At 44.0% G+C, this 21,002-nt stretch overlaps 1 protein-coding gene across 47 annotated transcripts in view; it reads right to left on the reverse strand.

Moving 5' to 3' along the window:
* Positions 1-5,036: 5,036 nt before the first annotated feature.
* Positions 5,037-21,002, reverse strand: part of rims2a (regulating synaptic membrane exocytosis 2a) — a 1,202,647-nt gene continuing 1,186,681 nt past the window's right edge. For 39 of the 47 annotated variants that reach the window (XM_038809995.1, XM_038809993.1, XM_038810020.1 and 36 more), the window contains 3 exons: positions 14,760-14,861; positions 11,460-11,599; positions 7,885-8,103 (listed from right to left, as the gene is read on the reverse strand). In XM_038809995.1, the coding sequence (XP_038665923.1) occupies positions 7,885-8,103; positions 11,460-11,599; positions 14,760-14,861 (461 nt within the window). Of the gene's footprint in view, positions 8,104-11,459; positions 11,600-14,759; positions 14,862-21,002 lie in introns of all 47 variants that reach the window. The other 8 variants (XM_038810037.1, XM_038809989.1, XM_038810036.1 and 5 more) reach the window with 1 other exon arrangement.

Genomic DNA, 21,002 nt, shown 5'->3' on the forward strand with positions numbered 1-21,002 from the left:
CTGTAGTCTTTAACATTACTATTAACACTAACTTTATCTTGCGTTCCATGACATCTTCATCAAATTTCTCCTGAGCTGCCACTATCCCATACCTTAATAGAATCATAGAATTTACAGTGCAGAAGAAGGCCATTCGGCCCAAAGAGTCTACACCAGCCCTTGAAAGAGCTTCATTACTTAAGCCCACACATCCACCCTATTCCAGTAACCCAGTAACCCCATCTTCCCTTTGGACACTAAGGCGCAATTTAGCGTGGCCAATCCACCTAACCGGCATATCTTTGGACTGTGGGAGGAAAGTGGAGAATCCAGAGGAAACCCACGCAGAAATGAGGAGAGTGTGCAAACTACACACAGTCACCCGAGGCCGGAATTAAACCCGGGTCCCTGAAACTGTGAGGCAGAAATGCTAACCACTGTGCCACCGTGCTGCCCCTTCTATTTTGCTTCACATTTTCCCTTCTCTTCAGCTCTGAAAAAGAGTCCTACGAACTTGGAATGTTGGGTGGACCAGGTGAGAAAACTGCTGTGCGGCAGCTCTCCATATTGTCCAACATCAAGACAAAAAATGCTGAAGGCACGTTCTACGGCATCACACTGGCGGGTTGGGGCCTGAAAGAGCCAGCAATTTTGGCTCTCCAGAGATTGGGTGCCTCTAATATGCTTTCTCCAATTGGTATGGGTCACGGGTCAAAGGATTTCTAGTCATTGCTGAAGTGCAAGTTGAGCAATATACCAGATCAGGGACTGCAGGAGAGCCTTTGGTAATGTATCATATTTCATGAATGTGTCCAAACCTCTTCCAACCTCTGTGGGATTGAGATGTTAAGTGTCAGAGTTGGCCTCTTGATCACCTCGATCTTTGAGTTTGTGCCTTAGTCGCAGGGCTGTATCAGTGAAAAGCTAGTAACACATACGCAGCTACAGTGCATGTCAGTGGCTTTCTGCTTGTGAGTGGGAGGTCTACTATACTTGTCCAGTGTTTATTCATCTGTTATATCTATCAGTCCCCAGGGTGAAGGAGGATTGAATAATGGAGCTTGTGCTCAATGCTGCCTTTTTGATGGAGAAGATGGCCAGAGCCGTCCAGCACAGCTTCAAGAGGAGGACCGGTCTGAGGATCATGATCCAGGGAATCCCCAGCAACAACCAGAGGATGAGAAGATTAGACCCATCCCATAGAGATGACTCACATGACCAAGTGTCTACTGAAGAAGACTTTACCATCTGGAGATGAGTGACAGACAGTAAAGCAAACAATCTAATGCCCCATGGACTGGGGGACAACTCCAGCCAGTGTCCCTGAATGTGACTGCCAGACACAATGTATTGCCTGTGGATCGTTCCAGAGATTCACAGGGAACCTATGTGGCATCTCGCAGTCCTCCTCATATAAATGTATCAAGGAGGTGACAGATGCCCTCTATAGCACTGCTCATTATTATGTGAAGTTCACACTCGAAGTTAGCCAGGCAGTTAGATTTCTGAGGTTTGCAGCTACCTCAGGCGTCCTACACACAGGGTGCAACCAATTGCACACATGCGGCTTTCAGAGCTCCATGGCAAAAGGTCCCTGATGTTCATTAACAGGAAAGAGGCTCCCTGGACATTCACCTGGTGTGTGATCATCAGAAACACATCATGCACGTTTGTGCCAGGTACTCTGGGAGTTCCCATGACTCATACATCCTGACTCACTCCCAGGTGCCACATCTATATGGAGGGCCTCAGCGATTAGAGGGTTGGATGTTTTGGGGACAAGGGGTACCTACAAAAACGTTGGCTCATGATGACCGTACATTCTCCTCAGAGAAGAGGCATAATGCAGTGAATAAGTCAACAAAGTGCACCATTGAGCAGATGATAGGCATCCTCTAAATGCTTTTCCAATGCTTGAATCACTCAGGTGGGGTTCTGCTGCCTTCTCCACAGAGGATGTCCCTCAGAACTGTGGTCTGTCCACTCTTCATAACCTGATGCTTCAAGGAGGGGTTCCGTGAAGAGGGAACAAAGAGTTTGATACATCTCCCAGACATAACATAAGGGGCGAACTTTATTGGCTGTTCCCACTGACGGGATATTCCAGTCCCATCGACGACGCACGGGTTTCCCGACGAAGAGGGGTGCAGTCAACAGGAAATCCTGGGAGCAGAAAATCCCGCTGGTGGGCCGATTCCGCTGCCAAAAAACATACGGCGGGTTGCACAGTAAATCCCACCCAAGGTTTCAGTAACTATCAGGACTCAGCTACACATCACATGAATGTGAGACTCACAGGGAGGCGATCACTGACGGGGTGCACAGCTCACCCTCGCAATAAGGAGACACATAGATGCCTGAGCATGACACTTTCAAATGAGACCACTCATGAAAAGGAAATGTAAACATAAAGCTGCATGATATGACTGTGATTGAACACTCGTGACCCAGAAATAATGTCAAGATTTTTCTAACCCTACCACTACGTGTTGGTACATTCCTGACAATTGCAGCAGAGGTGGAGGCAGCCTGCTGATTGGTGCACCCTGTTTGGTTGTGCTTGGTGACTTTGACGGGCGAACTCTGGAGGGCTGAGAACTGGAGGACCTGCTTTGGATGTCCTGCTGTGGGCAGGTGCAACCCCCTTGGCCTGTACAACTGGAGGTGATGAGGTTGCAGGCAGAGGGGATCAGCTGAAACTCACCTGGGTGGATGGCCCTGGGGTCTCCAGCTGCTGGTCCTCTTTCCTGTGGATGTCCGAGAGCCCCTACCCCCCCCCCCCCCCCCCCCCAACCCCTCTCATCTCACCATTAGTGGATCCCACCAATGCCTGTAGCAATGGGGCACGGATCAGAGTGCAAATCCAACTGCATCTGTTGGACCAAGGTCTGGAAAGTGGTTGCCACCCTTCCTAGGGAGACCTTGAAATGCTCGCATGTTGGAGCCACAACATCTGACACAACACAGAAGGACACATCCATCTTTCGCTCTAGTCTACTGACTGCCTTTTGGACCTCAACCTAATTTTCTGTCGCCTGTCTTTGCATCTCCAGCACATGTCTGATGGCCGTTTCCAGAGGGTCAACTCAGACTCAGCGGGTTCCTGTTCTCCAGCAGTTCTCCGTGTGCCAGGGACCTGGATTGTTCCTTCCTCGGACTGCTGTGCAGATGTGTCAGTGAGGTGTTCTCCAGAATGTGATACCCGAGCCTAATCTAGGAATATGACCCATGTGTCTCTGCGCTGATGCAGGGTGCAGGCCAACATAGTGATGGGTATTCTTCAAGTGGATCCTCATCATCCTCCTCTGCGTTGGACTGGGGCTCATGCTGGCTCAGCTGGCATGTCTGGACCTGTTACTGTCTGTTAGAGAGGATAGATTTAGTTCATAAACAGGTTGAATACAACATTGCATGTCACACACTGAGATGGCCAGGATGTGATGAACTCATGGAGGGCTCATCTGTACAGGCTTGCTGTGAGAGGCTTATCACGCCTTTCCCACTGGAGTGATCTCTGTTCTACCCTGCGAATTCCACAACATCCTCCTTGAATTGAAAGTTCCAGAACATCGGCTGTCTCTCCTCCATTTTAGGATCTCTCCCTCTTGCTGTGGGCAAGCCTGGCCGACATCGAGATAAATGGATGGAATGTGATAAGTAGGGATGGAGCAGCGGCTGGCAACAATGCATGCCTCCTGTGCGTGAGGAACATAAGGGCGGAGGTTTGTGCAGCAAGAGAGATAAGATCCTGGTGATGTTAAAGTGTGTGTGAGACAATCAGCCGATGTGGCCCGCTAATATTGTGTGAGAGCCCTGAGCAGTGTTGAGTGCATGAAACCATTATGAGATGTGGGATTGGAGTGAGGAGAATGTAGATTTATCCTGACAGAGCAAGTTAGATCATTCATCCTCTTTTTGCACTGGGTTGTGTTTCATAGATCATAGAATTTACAGTGCAGAAGGAGGCCATTTGGCCCATCGAGTCTGCACCGGCTCTTGGAAAGGGCACCCTACCGAAGGTCCACACCTCCACCCTATCCCCATAACCCAGTAACCCCACCCAACACTAAGGGCAATTTGGGATACTAAGGGCAATTTAGCATGGCCAATCCACCCAACCTGCACATCTTTGGACTGCGGGAGGAAACCGGTGTACCCGGAGGAAACCCACACACACACGGGGAGGATGTGCAGACTCCGCACAGACAGTGACCCAAGCTCAGAGCACTGACCTTCCGTGCAACTGCCTCCCATGCCGGCAAGGTGAGACTGCTGGGTCTTCTGGAGCGATTCTCGGGGGAGGTGACACCTGGTGCTGGAAGACTCCATGGATGAGGGGGGTCTGATGGGAACTGTTGTTGAACCTTGGTGCAGCTTTTCTCTTAGACGCAGCCATATGGAAACATTTCCTCCTATGGGCTGAGAGAGTGAATGTGTGGCGTTTGAATATGATGCCTGGACCTCAAAACATGCCTACCACAGCACTTACTCATCAAAATGTAAAGTTCTGCCCATTATTCCTATCTCTGATATTTCATTCCAGCCCCTGCGGTGTCCAGTTGGAGGAAATTAACTGCATCTAGGTAATAGGTGGTTTGGAAAGATAGGTTCAGCACAAACATAATACATACGCTAGCACCGGTTTTAGTGAGAACAATATGTTAATTGAGCTCCCAGTAGCAAAACACCCAAATACCCCAGTTGTGTCAAAATATGTTGGGCGGGATTTACTGTGGCAGAGGGATTTCCCGTTGACTGCACCCCTGTCGTCAGGAAACCCTGTGCGCCGTTGGTGGGACCGGAATATCCCACCCCTTGTTTTTTGAATTGTCGAAATATATAAAGCCAGACGTAGAAATGAAAATATCAATTCTGACTTTTGTAATGATTGCCATTTTAAACAGGCAGTTGGCTCAAGTATTTGGTGCAACGTTACCTGGACTCGTCTGTAAAAAGAAAAACACACCCGTTGCCAAATTTCTGTTCAAAACACAATGCACATAAAATACCAAATATTAAAGATATTTGGAACAGGTGGAAAAAAGACATGATTTGCATCTCTGTAAAGAAAATGTTTTATTAATAATGTAGCCATGTTAAATACCATCACCAGAAATGAGTTTGTTTTACATTATTTGTTGTCATCTACAGGCCAGTTGTCCAGTAATCTAGCAGCAGTGTCCCCTTTACTTAAAATCTATGTATAAGACATCTGCGTTTTACTGGAATAGTGCCATTGATATGACTAAATCATAAACAGAGTTGCAGACATAATGTGAAAAATATTTTTTAAAAAAATTTATTAAGTTTCAAATAAATACTGCATAATGATAAGTATGTACAAATCTTTCATACTTTAACATCCTTCTTGGTAAAATTTCTGAAAGATCATTTTAAACAGGAATAATATGCACAAAATAATCGAATGCAGATAAATTGAGTTGCTGCCACCCTAATGGGACAGCACATAAGAAATAAAATTTGTATTTGCTTTTTTTTTTAAAAAAAAGGGTAAATAAATCTTTTTTAATAATCGTTGTAGGTCCAGACTTGCAGTTGCTCACAGCAATGTGGAAAACTAGTGTCAGTGGCTGCTGGCCACTGCTAACTCTAATCCCTGGGGATTAGTGCTGTTTTGGTGACACTGTCGGAATCTCCTTTTTTTTTAGATGGCTCAACATTCAAGCCCTCATCTACAATACTTTAGTCAGAGACAAAAGATCCAAGAATCGCTCTTGGCTTAAACAGAATTGCACCACAAATAAAAAATTAAAAAGGCATTTTTAAAATTTTCCTTTTGTATGGTATTCAAGCGTACTCATTGACGATCCTTCATGTGCTCCATCAGTCCTAGTGCCATTAACACAAGACTGCGGCAACTCTGCATCTTCGCCACCTCCATCCACACAGATCTCATGTCCTACAGAGCACTTTAGAAAAAACTAGCCTGTTTCAATTTGGGAGTGGGAGAGGGGGAGGGTGTCACAGTATGGTGATAAACTAATAGAGTGTAGAGTCCAATTCTGAACCCAAAAACGACAGGTGCAAAACAGGTGATTTCTGATGGCCAATTTTCAGCTTAACATAGTGAGTGAACATCAGTCCGTGTTAAAAGTCCTCATTAAACTGCACAAGTATATGTGTGAAAATTGAACTTTACAGCAAAACAGCTTGACCTTTAGTAATCCCTGTCTGGAGGATTCTGGGAATTCAGGCATGCAAAACTAATCATCTGACTGGATGACTTCTACACATGGGTGCTTGAGAAGACGTATTTTACTGTTGTGAAGTAATTCTCGAATAGAATACTGTATTACTTGATTTTCTCTCTGTCTCTTTTCATTTCATTTCAGTATCAACGCTATATAATTTCAGAGAAAAAAAAGTTTTATTCCTACAGTATGTACAAGTTGAATGCTGCTAGAAATTATTCCGTTACTGAAGATTTCTTTTGAACAATGGCCACGCAATTCCTTTATTTGCTGTAGAATTCAATTTAAGATGAGAAAATGTAAATAAGTTCTATGTCATCATGCACTGTACAATAAAAGGATGCTGCAAAAATTTCATTTTTTTTGTCAAATGCATGCTGAATTTACTGCATGTGTGCCCAAGCCATGTTGCAAAAATCCTTTCAACATGCTTGCAAATCATAACATTTCTTTTTTTGTTGTTGTTAAAATGGTATATTTTACCCAAAGAATCAAAATGCAGTAACACTCTGCACCCTTTAACCCGCATGAGGGGCTTGAGTGGCTAGAGACACAGAGGTCGTACTCAGAGCATAAATAAACTACCCAGTAAAAGGGACAGAGCAGCATATGTAATCTGTGAATAATGTCGGACTTTGAAGGCCTGCGTCATTATTTTAACTATGATTTTGTCCACAAAATGACTTTTTTTTTCTTAACACCACATTTAAATTATTTCTGTTCATCCCAGTCCTTCCTTAATAATCTTTGTCCGCAAAAGACAGACTCATGAATGATTTACTCTGAATATGGGAAACACGGTGTCATCGTATCACACTGTTGCATTCACTCCCCCATAAAACCATGCATTGGTGAAACATTTTTTAAAAATAATATAAATTGTTGAAAATGGCTGTTTTTTTTTTTGCAAGTTTCAGCCTCAAGAAAATAATTTTAAACGTTTTACTTTCCATTTAAGTTCAGCTAAATTTGTGTCCATGCAAAAAATTTTTTTTTGAAAAATTTCATACAGTATATCAGCAGAGAAACAATGATATCAGATCACATAGCCCTCTCCCCTTTGTGAATCGCTGTGGTGCCTTTCTGGAGTTTCCAAGTCGGTTTTGAACATCAGTACCATTTTATGTTTTGCATTTAAAAAAAAATTAAATCTCTTGTCCTGTACAGTTTTGCTCAGCTGATTCCTTTTCGCTGTGCCCCGTCTGGTGATGTGTAGTCATTACTGGACACTATTTTCGACTCTCCTCGTAATGAGTCTCACAGAGCTAACAACCAGCTGGCCTTCATGATATCAGTGCCTGTTGCTATAGGAACCAAGTTGGTGGGGTCGGAGCAGCAGGCGACTCAATAGGGCTAAAGAACAACAACAAAAAAAATGGTTCATTGAAAAATAAGGGCTTCTGCTGTGTGAATTGATAGGTTCTTATTTATTTGTTTTTATATTCATGGCTTCTGATCGGACAAAAGAAAAATTGTCATTTAATTCCAGCAACCAGAAGAAGTTCTGCAAAACTGCATTCCTTCGCCACGGACCTTTCTCGGGGCACAGTGTGTGCAATCTCCTCTGAGAGCACTGGACTGTTTTCAATCCCTAGGAACAGGCTCAGAGGACACAACATCAAGCATGCAGTGTAACCAGGGCTTACGATCTGCGAGCTGAACACTGGTTGCTGCAGCAACACTTTCACAACTGCTATGAACGAGCATAAGAAGGTCCAGACGAACTCTCGAGTGATGACTGGGAAGCTCTTCTCGTCAGTGGGGCCAAGGTTGGATCAACCAGTGAGGATGTGGGAAAGAGTTTGTACCAGCCAATCACCATGTTGGACAGATCAAGCTCCTCTAATAGGATCTGTGCAACTCCCATGAAAGATTTGTGGTCCATTCGCCCGTAATCGCCCCATACGATTATCTGTTGGGGGGGGGGGGGGGGGAGACAAATAAAAATAATTGTGTTAGCAACCTTTGTATTTCAACACTGCAGGAAAGTTTTTCATTTTTTGTTACCCTTCCCTCATTGCCTCCCACTTCCAAACCATCACTTTTCACCTTCACTCTGAAACTTGAAATCTGGTACCTTGCCCATCGTTCATAGGCAAGGCACATCAGCGTGTGTCACATCACTATTCAACACAAAGTTTATCATGGCTAAATCCAATCGTGCCTGCAGCTTTAAAAAAATTCATTCATGGGATGTGTGTATCTCTGCCGGGCCAGCATTTATTGCCCATTCTGAATTGAGAGGCTTGCTCGGCCATTTCAGCGGGCTGTTAAGAGTCACATTTGGGCCAGGCCAGGTAAGGACAGCGGATTTCCGCCTTTGAATCAGATGGGTTTTTATGACAATGGTCATTATTAGACGTTAGATTGAATACAATTTTCACCATTCTCCGTGGCAAGATTTGAACCCAGGTCCGGACAGTCGGCAATGGTTTCAAGGTCATCACTAGTCTTTTAATTTCGCCATCTGATGTCGTCAGATCTGAACCCATGCCCCTGGAAAATTCTCCTGGGTCTCTGCATCACTATGCCAGTGACAATACCACTACGCCATCGCCTCCCTGATGTCTATACATGCCTATATTTCACTGTTGGGATAACAATGAAGAATGAGAACCTCTTTTTGGTTTAAAACTGGGGGCCTTTGGACCAGTGAGTTGAAAATATCAGGATCGAGATACCTGACCCCATTCCTGCCCCTTCCTGTTTTAACATGCAGAAATCAAGCCATTGATGAAATTCCTGCAAACGCAAGAAAGGGCCCAGTTAACAGAACAAAATAACTACCTAAAGACATTATTGGGACTGTAAACTAAAACGTAACTGGAAGTGAGGTGGAAGCCCGACAGAGCTGAGGTCGGGGCTGCTGACTCGAGAATGTAAGTGCAAAAAATCTTCTCTTTTAGCATTCCCAGTGGGAAACGAGGCGCAAAAGTGTTCCACAAACCACCACCTGGTGAACTGGGGTTTAAAAGATAGCATCGCTCTGTCTAACAAAAGTGGTTCCACAGGCCATTTTCTTGTTTCAATTTCATTGCTTATTTATTTTTTGTCACACAAACGGCATGGTGTTTCTTTAGCATAGCAGGGTGCTGTCAATTTGGACCGCGCAGATGGAAAACCATGTTCTTAAGGAGGGGCAGTTTACTGGATCAATACTTTGGGCAAGGTGCCAGACTAACAGTAGTAGGACGTGGGTCAGAAAATACACTCGGGCCAATATGGGTGATAACAAAATACAATAAGACATTCCTCCTCAGGAGGAGTGAGGAGGAGAATGGATAAAAACTGATAGGAGGGCAGCACAGTGACGCAGTGGACAGCACTGCTGCCTCAGGGTGCCGAGGTCCCAGGTTCGATCCCGGCTCTGGGTCCCTGTCCATGTGGAGTTTGTACATTCTTCCCGTGTTTGCATGGGTTTCACCCCCACAACACAAAGATGTGCAGGTTAGGTGGATTGGCCACGCTAAATTCCCTCTTCATTGGAAAAAATGAATCGGGCACTCTAAATTTATTAACAAAGGAAATAACTCAGAGCAAGACCCCCTCACTCTGTGCTGGAAATAGTACATGGTGTAATGGGGAGGGAGAGGAGTAAAATTCAAAACATTCAAGAAAAAACTGAACTAAAGATAAGGGCTTAAAATAAGTAATAAAGGCTTTCTTCCTTTTGTTTCTGGGTATATTTAAGGCACATGCAACTGAATCACAAAACAATTTAAATCATTTTTATCTTCGGTTACTAGGATACCGAACTGAAGGTAAAGCTTCAAATCAATTGTCCCACATGGAGTTATTGTTAACCAATAAACTGTCTCCTACTCATTGGCCCTGTACATAAACGTTACACACGCAGTTGTATTGCTTCCCAAAGCAACAGCTTTCTTTGTCTAGCTGGCCACATTATAAAACAGATACATTGAATACAAAGGGCAGGATTCTCCAGTCCCCCGCAGTGTGTTTCTCGGTGGCGGGAGGTGGCATGCCATTCGCTGGCGGCAGAATTCTCTGTTCCTGCCGCCGTCAATGGAAATTCCCATTGAAGCCACTCCACACTGCCGGGAGAACCGTGGGCGGGGCTGCGCTGCCGACGGGACCAAAGAATCCCATCGCCGGCGAGAGGCCAGAGAATTCCAGCCTATGGAAAGTTATCATGGCCTCGGGAATCATTAGATTGCCAACCTGGCAGATTACAGCGGTGATCCTGTTCAATGTTAGGTTGTCGGCTGGTGAGCATCTCAATGCATAGCTCGTGCTGAGGTGTACCACCACCATCCACAAACAAGCATCCACCCACTCTTCCTCTTTGAGGAAGGGAGGCAATTTGCCAAATTAAAACTCTTTGGCAAGAATCTTAGCCCCCCGCTGGGTGGATGTGTGTGTGGGGGGGAGTGCAAAATTGCATGGACTGGATTCTCTCCAGGATCCCACCTGACCCGATGCAATTTCACGGTAGAGCAAACAGGGCCTCAGGCAGGAAACCCACCCTTGCCCCTTTACGGCCCTTAAGTAACCACATAATGGCCATTTGGGGGGTCTTTTCCCACCCAGCCTCAATTTCTTGGCTGGTGGGAGTGGGTCAGAGCAGGCTGAGAAACCGAAAAAGGAACAAATCTCCATCTCGGGCGGGAAGAGTGAGGGGAGGGCCTCAATGCTCCTCCAGAATTGGGGTGTAACCCCCCACCCCCCCCCCCCCCCCCCCCAGCCCTCGCAAGGCATCCCTCCCAACATGATGATTGCCCCTGCTCCTGACACTGCAGGGCATCCCCAACCCTTCCACCCCTGGGACTTACGTCAAGTGCATACGCAGGATTTAGGCCGAGGCACAGCATGACTTCCTCTTCTGTCCACTGCAGTGCTGTGCCTGGAAGGGCTGGAGAGCTGCCCAATAAGATTGGCCGATTTCTCTCCAAGTTGGCACTGCCTACCAAGAGTGGATAGAAATTCCAGCTGCTGACAATCAAGGCCCACTTGAGTGCGAAATAGCAGCATGCCTGTCAGTCAGTGGGAGGGTTACGTATCAACTCACTAGGATGGCAGGAGCTCGGCGCTCGCCATCTTGAAAAGTTAGGCCTGTGAATGTTCAGGCCGTTTTCCAAATGTCTAACCCACTGGTGGAAACCTCAGATACCCTTGGTGAAAATGCCTCCACTCCCTTAGTATGAAGACACTGGTCACAACACAAATGGGGTCTCATTTCAATTCATCGTTTGACAGTTTAGATTAACATGCTTAAAACCAAAATGAAGTAATTGGGTAAATGGTTACCTGGAGAACCTTTCCCTGGGGACTATCTTCAAATGGCAACTGTTGCTGATACAAAGGATCCAGTGTTTTTCGTGCCACTTTTGTTTTCTTTTTGGCTATGCAGATGCCATTTTCCAAGAGATAAACTTTCACATATGGTGCTGGAGGAAATAAGAAAATAGCAGTTTTAATAAAACTGGTGATACATGAACGAAGTGACATTGCGCTCAATATTACAGATAGACAGTGTTATTATAATTAGGGTGGTAAAGAGGTGAACTAAATGGTACTGGGAGGGATCATGTGATGGCAGATGTGGTAATTTAAAGGAAAACAACAGGGCTGGGCCATTGAGTTTATTCAAGGTTGAGTTGGATACATTATTGATGGACAAGGAAGTCAAGGGATATGGAGAGCACATGGAGTTGGAGACCACAATCAGATCAACCATGATCTTATTGAATCCTGCAGCAGGCTCAAACGTCCGAATGGCCTCCTCCTGTACCTAAGTCCTATATTCCTATGTTTTGATGAGGTAACAGATAATATGCGGCATATTCCAACACAGCAGGACATGAGATAGCTCAGACAACATAATGTACCTTGACACATTTTAGCTTTAATTTTTTTAGAATATGTTAATATTTGTCTGTCTACCACACTGTACACCTATCATGTATATCTTTAGAAAAGTTATTTATCAAATTTCATATAATGTGCACTTGGATACAGGAACCATTCCAGCTTAGATTGCTGGATAAATAAAACACTGTGAACTCTGTTCTCATTTAATAAAATAACATCAATGTTTGGATTAATTTTTTGTTGTAAAGTTATGAATAATGTACAGAAAATCTTCTGTTTTGAAACTTTCTCTCCAGAATGTACATCCTAACCTTTCTTGGGATATTGTTCTATTTGCTGCTTGTTATCCTCTGCTCTTCCTTTGATAACAGTAGTTTAGTCTTGACTGTGGAGCTTAACAGACTATGCGATTGTGAAGGGAGCATTCTAATTCTTTCCTCGTCTGGTGTATCTACAGATACCAATACATTGTCCACGGAGTTATTGTATGGAGATTGCGGTTGGGGGAAAGAGGTGAATTTCTATGGGGATAATGCCGATTGTTTCCAGGTTTTCTGCAGATTTTCTGCTGTGGTTTCGATGGACAGGCAGGCGAACCCAGGCAGTAATGTATACTTCAGCAGAGATAAGGTCATTCTAATTCTATACAGATCAACCCTGAGACATCCTGGTCTAATATGGATCAGCAAGGTTAAGCACTGGGGTAAGGCTCTCTTTAAGGCTCTCTATAAACCAATAGATTATCACAGTTTTAGTATTATTTTCAGTGTCATTTTTTTGTTTTAAATAATCCTGTCAAGCACCTTGGGATGTTTCGTTAACGGCACTATGTAAATATAATTTACAGTCACGTATATACAGATTGAATCAAATAAATAAATTGGAAGCAATGTGCGAAGAAATAAAAAAGACAAACACAATGACACTGCTGCAGGTTTCCTGAAAGAGATCTAATTGTTTTTGACATGCGAACAGTGCTGTCTGAACAATTTGGACGTGTGCGTCAGTCCAGTGGGATCTGCATATGAATGAATCACACATCATGCACCGTTGTGGATGTGGCATCAAAAGTTCAGCCATGTACAAATCCCAGTTTCTGATCTCCTGCACCAGTGATGTTTATTTCCCCGACAGAAGAATGACTCCTAACCTACGCTCCCAATTAGACTGGACCACGAGTGTTTTAATGAAGGACTTATTTTTTGTACTTTGGCGTTTTGGGAAGAGGGAACTACTGGAGGATGCTGCTGACCCGACATTTTATTATTTTCAGGGGCAAGCTGTCCCCATCAATAGAAGCTCCCCGTGAATGACCTGGATACTTAAAATGGAGCCTGGCAGCTCTAGGCAGATGTGTTTGCTGTTTGCTGACTAGCATTCTAGTCAGCCAGACTGGAATGGTGACAACGTGGAAGCCTCCTGCACTATTTTAACTACCCCTTTGCCCAGTTTCCACTGGGTAGGAGGAAGCTAATAATTAATCCCATTGATTTTCTAACTTTAGAAATGAGAAAGACCAAAGAGTCAACAAGCCTGAATGTTCTGAAAGGTGACTGAAAACAGTTGCTCCCTCAGCTTGGTACCTGTAGGGTTCTGTTCACTAATGGTGCAAAGCTGCTGGAAATGTTGTTCCCTCCACTGACAAACAGATGAGTTGCAGAATCTCCTGTTCTCAAACCTGGGATTATAATAATCTCAGGACAAACACAGGGAAGTGTTGGAACTTGCCCTATGTTATTTTCATAAATCCATATGACTAGAAAATGGAGTGGGTTCCCGCCTGGGTTTATGATCCACCTCGCCCATTCTTTCTGTAGTGGCTGCACAAGACAATCTCTTGAGGCAGGAATGGGAAAATTTGCTATCTAACAATTTCCATTGTGAAAGTCTGAGAGTGTCATTGAAAAAAGAATGAGGTGAATATCTTCCAGATTGCTTAAAAAACAAAATTCCAAGGGGGGGATGGGTCTTCCCCAGCAGACTGAATCAGCTGGAAAACTACCCCCTGGGGTGTACACACATATCACCGGGAGATGTATGAAAACTGATCAGGTACCCGGACAGCTGGCTTTTAACCCACCACTGCAGTATAACTGAGAATGGTAAACTAACCATGTGGAAATTTATGGCTGTGAACCTACGGTTTAGCATTCTGATCCACAATACGACTGCAATTTTAAGCCGCTGTTTAAAGTGTAAAACTAGAAAGAATGTAATTACTGTTAGATTATGGGACAGCGGCCGGAATTGTCCAGCCGTTGCGATTCTCTTTTCCTACCGGCAGTGCTGCCACCTCCCCCCCCCCCCCCCCCCCCCCCACCTTGACAAGCAGCGGGAAGAGAGAATCCTGTTGCCAGCGAATGGCACGCCGTTGAGAAACAAGCAGCCTGGGGACCGGAGAATTCAGCCCGGTATAGAAGGTGTCACGCTTATGGTTTGATGGAATCCATCGGTCAAACAAATTTATAAATATTACATCTGGACAAAAAAAACCTATTCCCTAGATGTGGTATTCTTGCATTAATACAGCATATTTCTTCACATTTGAGAAAAAATATATTTTTGTGGAAGAATGGAAACACTCTGGAACTGCCATTAATCAATTGTTTCCAGCAGGTTGTGTTTTGAAGAAAGCAGTAAAGAAACTCTCTATTGTAAAGTCCTGACAAATTCTGAATTCATTCGTTATTGCCTCATGTCTTGCGCATAAAATTGTTTTAGGAAAGGCTTTGTTACCAGGTAAAGCTTTGGAGCCAGGTTTTCCTACTAGGCCACGGGCTCGGATGACCTCTACTTCTAATTGTCCTTTCTTGTCCATCATGCCGATTTGGATGTCACCTGAAGGAATAGATCAGATACATTGCCTCAGCACACAAACAGTAAGATTGCAAGGAGCGGTTAATTTCTTAAACTGTCTTACTTTCAATGCTTCATCTGAACTTACAATTAAAACTCTGCTCCAAAATTAGCCTGGAGTTTAACATGCACCATTTGAAGTGACCATCACGTTCAGGTGAATGATCATAGAATGTACATCACATAACCAGGCCATTCAGCCCATCATGTATGTGCCAGACAATTCTCGCTGTTCAACCAACAAGATTATCAATGCACTTTGTATGCTATTAAAGCAAATGAGAAAGCAGTCAGTCAAGCGCTTGCTCTTGCCTTTGTTTGCTTTTTCTTCACTCCTTTTTATTGATTATGGGTCTTTTTCTTGTGCTACACATTCAAAATCAGGCTCCCTCGGCAAGTGTGGCCTTTGAAGCATGGGGATATATCGGAAAAAAAACCACAATCCTCCCACTTCAGTTGTGCTGTCACAGAAAGGTATTGAATGCCGGATAATGGCTGCTTTGTCGGGCAAGCAAAAATATCAAATGGCAAATCATCCCTGACAGGTCTCACATACATGGTAACCAGTTAACAAACAACACTTGGACACATTTAGAGGCAGGTCGCTTGTCATCCTCAGTCAAAAAATTGTGAATGACACAAAGGTAACTCAGAAAAGGGAACATGGGGAAATATACAAAATAAGTAACTTCTTCCTTCCAAAACAGATCAACTCAGTCCGTTCTATTCCATCTGCATTGCCATATATGGTGAGGCTTCCTTCCTTTCCTGTTCTATCATTGCAGCTATCAAGAATCACATCACCACATTTTACACTGACAAAAAAAGCATAGATTTCTCTGAGTCATGAGCTAATTAAAAACAAGAAAAGTTTGTTGACGTAGCAGAGAACTTACGCACAATCACCCCCACAAACCAAAACTGTGCAGGGTAGGTGGATTTGCCATGCTAAATTGCCCCTTAATTGTATAAAAACGAATTTGGCACTTTAAATTTAAAAAAAGAAAACCTACGCACAAATATGTCAACAAAATTATTTCTTAAAGTCCATGGAAAAATATCTACTGTTTCACAATCAATTTAAGGTATCTTCTGAAATTTAGGCAGCACAGTAGCACAAGTGGATAGCACTGTGGCTTCACAGCGTCAGGGTCCCAGGTTCGATTCCCCGCTGGGTCACTGTCTGTGCGGAGTCTGCAGTTCTCCCCATGTCTGCATGGGTTTCCTCCGGGTACTCCAGTTTCCTCCCACAGTCTAAAGACGTGCAGTTTAGGTGGATTGGCCATGATAAATTGCCCTTAGTGACCAAAAAGGTTAGGAAGGTTATTGGGTTACGGGGATAGGGTAGAAGTGAGGGCTTAAGTGGGTTGGTGCAGACGCGATGGGCCAAATGGCCTCCTTCTGCACTGTATGTTCTATGTTGGACAGTTGGTTTGCAATATGTCTAATCAATGGATCACATGTATATGGTAGTTTTTTTCTTGTTACGTCATTATGTACATTAACCAAAATTATAGACGCTAAGACAGGGGCACAGTACTTTAGTGCTGCCCTGTTTTGGGTTGCCAGCAATGGATAGCACTTCTGCCTCACAGTGCCAGTGGCCCGGGTTCGATTCTGGCCTTGGGTGACTGTCTGTGTGGAGTTCTCTCCGCGTCTGCGTGAGTTTCCTCCTGGTGCTCTGGTTTACTGTAAAGTCCAAAGATGTGCAGGTTAGGTGGATTGGTCATGTTAAATTGCCTTTTAGTGTCCAAAGATGTGCAGCGTAGGTGGATTGGCCATGGTCAATGCACGGGGCGACAGGAGAGAGGCCTAGATAGGGTGCTTTTTTGGAGGCTTGTTGCAAACATGATGGGCTGAATGGCCTCCTTCTGCATTGCAGAGATTCTATGAAATACATTTAGATATATTTCCAAAAATCACACTTCTCTCCCTTTATTATTTTGAAGAATTACGATTAACACTGTTTGAAATGAATAGGAGTTGAAGAATCACAAGATCCCAGTGATGCAAACCTCCGCAAATTATCAGCACCCTGCTAGTGTTTTCTGACCAGGCCCCGTTCATGTGCGCTCTAGGATCCAGAGGGCAATGCCATTTTCTTGTATTGGGATGGCAAAAGATGCAAGTGAAGCAGGTACAAAAAGCACAAAAATGTTAAACTTGTAATGTGTAATGGTAGTAAAAACACAGAAGAATATGTTGAAACAAAGTTCCTCTGGCTGCTGTTAATGCCTTACTTAAAGTGGAAGACAAAGGAATTTCAGACAAACTCATTTGTGGGTTTGTTAATGATACTGCACGTCTTTGTTTAAAGTCAGAGGTAATGCTTGAGATTTAAATTAGGCTGAAAATCCATGCTTTGTGTCTCAATTAAGCCCTTTCTTGTTACATGATTAGTTTATTTGAAAGGTGAGCATGGGTTAGATTTCAGTCTGACATTATTATGTGTTAGAACACAAACTTCTATCTCTCTCCATCTATGTTTCAGCTTTAAAATGCTGGCTGTAAAGAGTGTGATGAAGATGTGAAAGCAAACTATTGTGCATGCTGGGAAACCGAATTAAAATCAGAAGCTGCTGGGAATACTCAGCATTTCTGCTGAAAGATTATTGACCTGAAACATTTCTATTTTCCTCTCTCTACAGATGTTGCCTAGTGAAGATACGACATGCATATCAATTCCACAGAACAAGCCTCTTGTGTGATCCATGCATTCTAAAAATATTGCATTACTGTATAAATTGGAAAAGAAACACGTGTCTCCAACCATTCACCCAGCTTTGTTTTTACATGAGCTCCTTGTCTCTCTCTCTCACTCTCTGCCTCATGCCATTTCTTGATGTTCAAGACCAATGGGTAGTAGATCAGTCAAATATGAAAGGGGCAGGTTTATTGGAGGGCAGCCCAGGGATCCAGGCAAACAAGAAGAAGCCTGTTAGTTTTTCCCAGCGTGAGGTGGGGTTGTCAACCTTTGTTTGATGCATTTCTGAAGATATGATCATGTGATATTTGATCAAATAACATTCAGTCATGTGACACTGGACATACGCTCACGACAAAATGTCATTTTCCTCTGGATCCTAGAGCGCACATGAATGGGGCCTGTTCAGAAAACACTAACAGGGTGCTGGTAATTTCTGGAGGGTTTGTAACACTATTCATTTCAAACATTGTTAATCGGAATTCTTCCAAATGGTAAAGGGAGATAAGTATGCTTTTTGGAAATATATACTGATGCACTTCCTGGGAATCCAACACAAGACAGCATTAAAATACCGCTCACTATTTGCAAACCTTATTTCATTTACTTCCACCGAGTGTTTTCGTCTCACCAATAAAATATTTGACTTTTTGTTTTAATATGAGATTACTAACATACTTTTCAAATGAATGAAAGTATGATTTAAGGATACAATGTTTAAAGAAAACTACTTGTGTGATATATCCATTGCAACCACCATGGGAAATACCACTGCTTCCACAAAACCATCTTAGTTTAAATAACTTTTAACTAAAGCAAAGCCTAATATAATTCAATTCACTGACTCCCACACTCCATCACTGAGATCGGCTTCAGGGAGATGAACTCGGTCTTTAGGGAGAAGCACTAAAGCTGCCTCACTTCCAGAACCACGCACATTATAAACAAGTGTGCAACATAGACTGCAGTGGATCAAGAAGGCTGTTCACCACCACTGTCCCAAGGACAATTAGGGATGAGCAATGAATGCTGGCCTACCCAGCAAAACCCACATCCCTTGAGTGTATAAAAACATAATATTATTACTGCTTGACCACTTCCACAACCTACCATTATCACAGTGGGGGGAATATGTTCACAGTTTGGTTGATAGCTCCAAGAGATTATTAATGGATTGGCCATCTTCGATGTGGGGCTATAAATACAAATGTTTGTTTTTGCATGGGATTAAGTACTTGAGGGTAGTTAAATGTATTGATAGGCCTATATCAATGTGAGTGTTGTTTTATAAAGTGAAGTCTGTCATATATGTTTGGCACTTTATTTTATGTCCTCTCAGCCTGGCCCCTGAGGTCTACCCATGGTAGATACTGGTTGAGATGGCATGGAGGGTGCAAGGGAAAATGGTGGTGGGATGTTGGCTTGAATTGGCACTGAATTGGCACAGAAGCTATAAGGGACTGTGGGAATGGATGGGTGGGTATAGGTTGATTTGGAGAGTATGAGGGTCTGTGTGGTGGGAAAAGGAGTATGGTTTGGCATGAAAGGCATGACAAGCCATGGGGTGAGTAAAGGGGCATAGATTAGCATGGAGGGTATGAGGGGTCCATAGCAGGTGGTCGAGGGAATGGGCTGGTATGACTTGGCATGAATGGGGCATGGGAAGTGAATGGAAGGAGTGTGAGGGCTAGAGGGCCTAGTATTCAATCGCACAACTGTGACAAAGTCCCAGAGCACTGAGGCAGGTCTGTTAATCAGCCTGCCTCAGCACTCAGTAGCTTTCTGGGTTGTATCATTCATTCTGTCAGGATGAGGGTCATGTCTGAAGATATCAAATTGTGTTAAAGACAATGGGCCCGATCTAACCAAATGAGAACAGAGTCCCAAAGCGAGCGCGTTTAGCCGCGTGTTTCATGGCGCTCGCAGCTATTTAACGCGACTCAGGTTAGATACGGGGCCTTAATGGGTGATGTGTAGTAAATGTCATATACTTAGTCCCATTTCCTTCACTGAGGAGCCGCACTCGCCGAAACTCCTCAGTGCAGGGAGAGAGTGGGATATAATTTTTAAATGGTGCCCCGATCTCTCGAGCTTCTGATGCGACCCCTGAAATCCCACTCACCTATAAGAGAGCCCTCATGCTCTCCTGCACCCCACCTCACGTGCACATGGCACCCACCCATCAGTAAAAAAATGGCAACTTGCATCTTGACAGTATCAGCCTGGCACCCTGGAAATGCCGCTGCCAGTGCCACCTGACCACCTTGGAAATGCTATGCTGATGCCCAGATGGCACTGCCTGGGTGCCAGGCTGGTACCAACAGTACCAGGGTGTTGCCCACAAAGTCCATTGGCGGTGCCCCTCCCCCCCCAATACTAATCTTGCAGTGTTTTCTGCAGAGAAAAAGAAGTGACAGCACTTAACTGCCTTTGATTTGATCCAAGATCTGTCAATAATAGCTAGATGTTTATAAATATTGTAGTTAGTTTCACAGCAGGGTACTTGAGATTCATCAAGCGTGAAGGGAAATGAAATTGAATAATCCAGACAGCTGGCTGTGATCAAGTAGCGAAATCAATTTCACAGTGATGTGAATGAAAGCCTTGAAGATCAAAGATCTGAGGGGGTTAAAACCCATCTGATGTGTTTTTTTCCCCTAGGAATTTACAGGTGCTGCTTTCTCTGTCTGAGTCAGCAGGTGTTGCGCACAGGTGAGTTTTAAAGCAGTGATTTTTTTTTTAACTCTCTCTGGACTGCTCTCTAGTTTCCAGGCAGGGCCCTTTGTAATGAGGGGGGGGGGGCGTTCAGGCAGGGGTCTCTCTAATGAGAGGCTTTCAGGCAGGGTTCTCTCTTATGGGAGGGAGTGTGGGGGGGGGGGGGGGGGGGCGTCTGACTCAGTCTTTTGATCCTTTAACATGTCTCCTCTTTAGAAGCCACATTGGGACTGTCGATGCATTGATAATTACTTCATGATTCACTGTGCTGAAACTCTAACCTATACATCAAAACAGTTTCAAGAGGAAAATCCATCTGATCATAGAATCATACAATTCGTACAGGGCAGAAGGCAACCATTCAGCCCATTGTGTCTGCATCAACCTTCTGAAAGAGAACTTCACCCAAGCCCACTCCCCTGCCCTATCCCACTAACCCCTTAACCTAACTTACACATCTTTGGATTTGATCCTGATCAAGTTTTGAAGAAAACGTTCTTATTGCAAGGAAATAAGTGATAGCAATTCTCAGAAACGCTCACACCACTAGCTGGTGTAACATACTGTACACTCAGGAGCCTGATTTGTAAATGAGAAATGGATCTGTCCTTGGCTGAATGCAGTCACAGTCCTCCATAGCTTAGTGAATAAAGATAATGAACTGAGATGGGGTCGGCAGATTATAAATTGCCACAATGATAAGG

The sequence above is a fragment of the Scyliorhinus canicula genome, chromosome 10, assembly GCF_902713615.1.
Source record: "Scyliorhinus canicula chromosome 10, sScyCan1.1, whole genome shotgun sequence".
NCBI classification, from domain to species: Eukaryota; Metazoa; Chordata; class Chondrichthyes; order Carcharhiniformes; family Scyliorhinidae; genus Scyliorhinus; species Scyliorhinus canicula.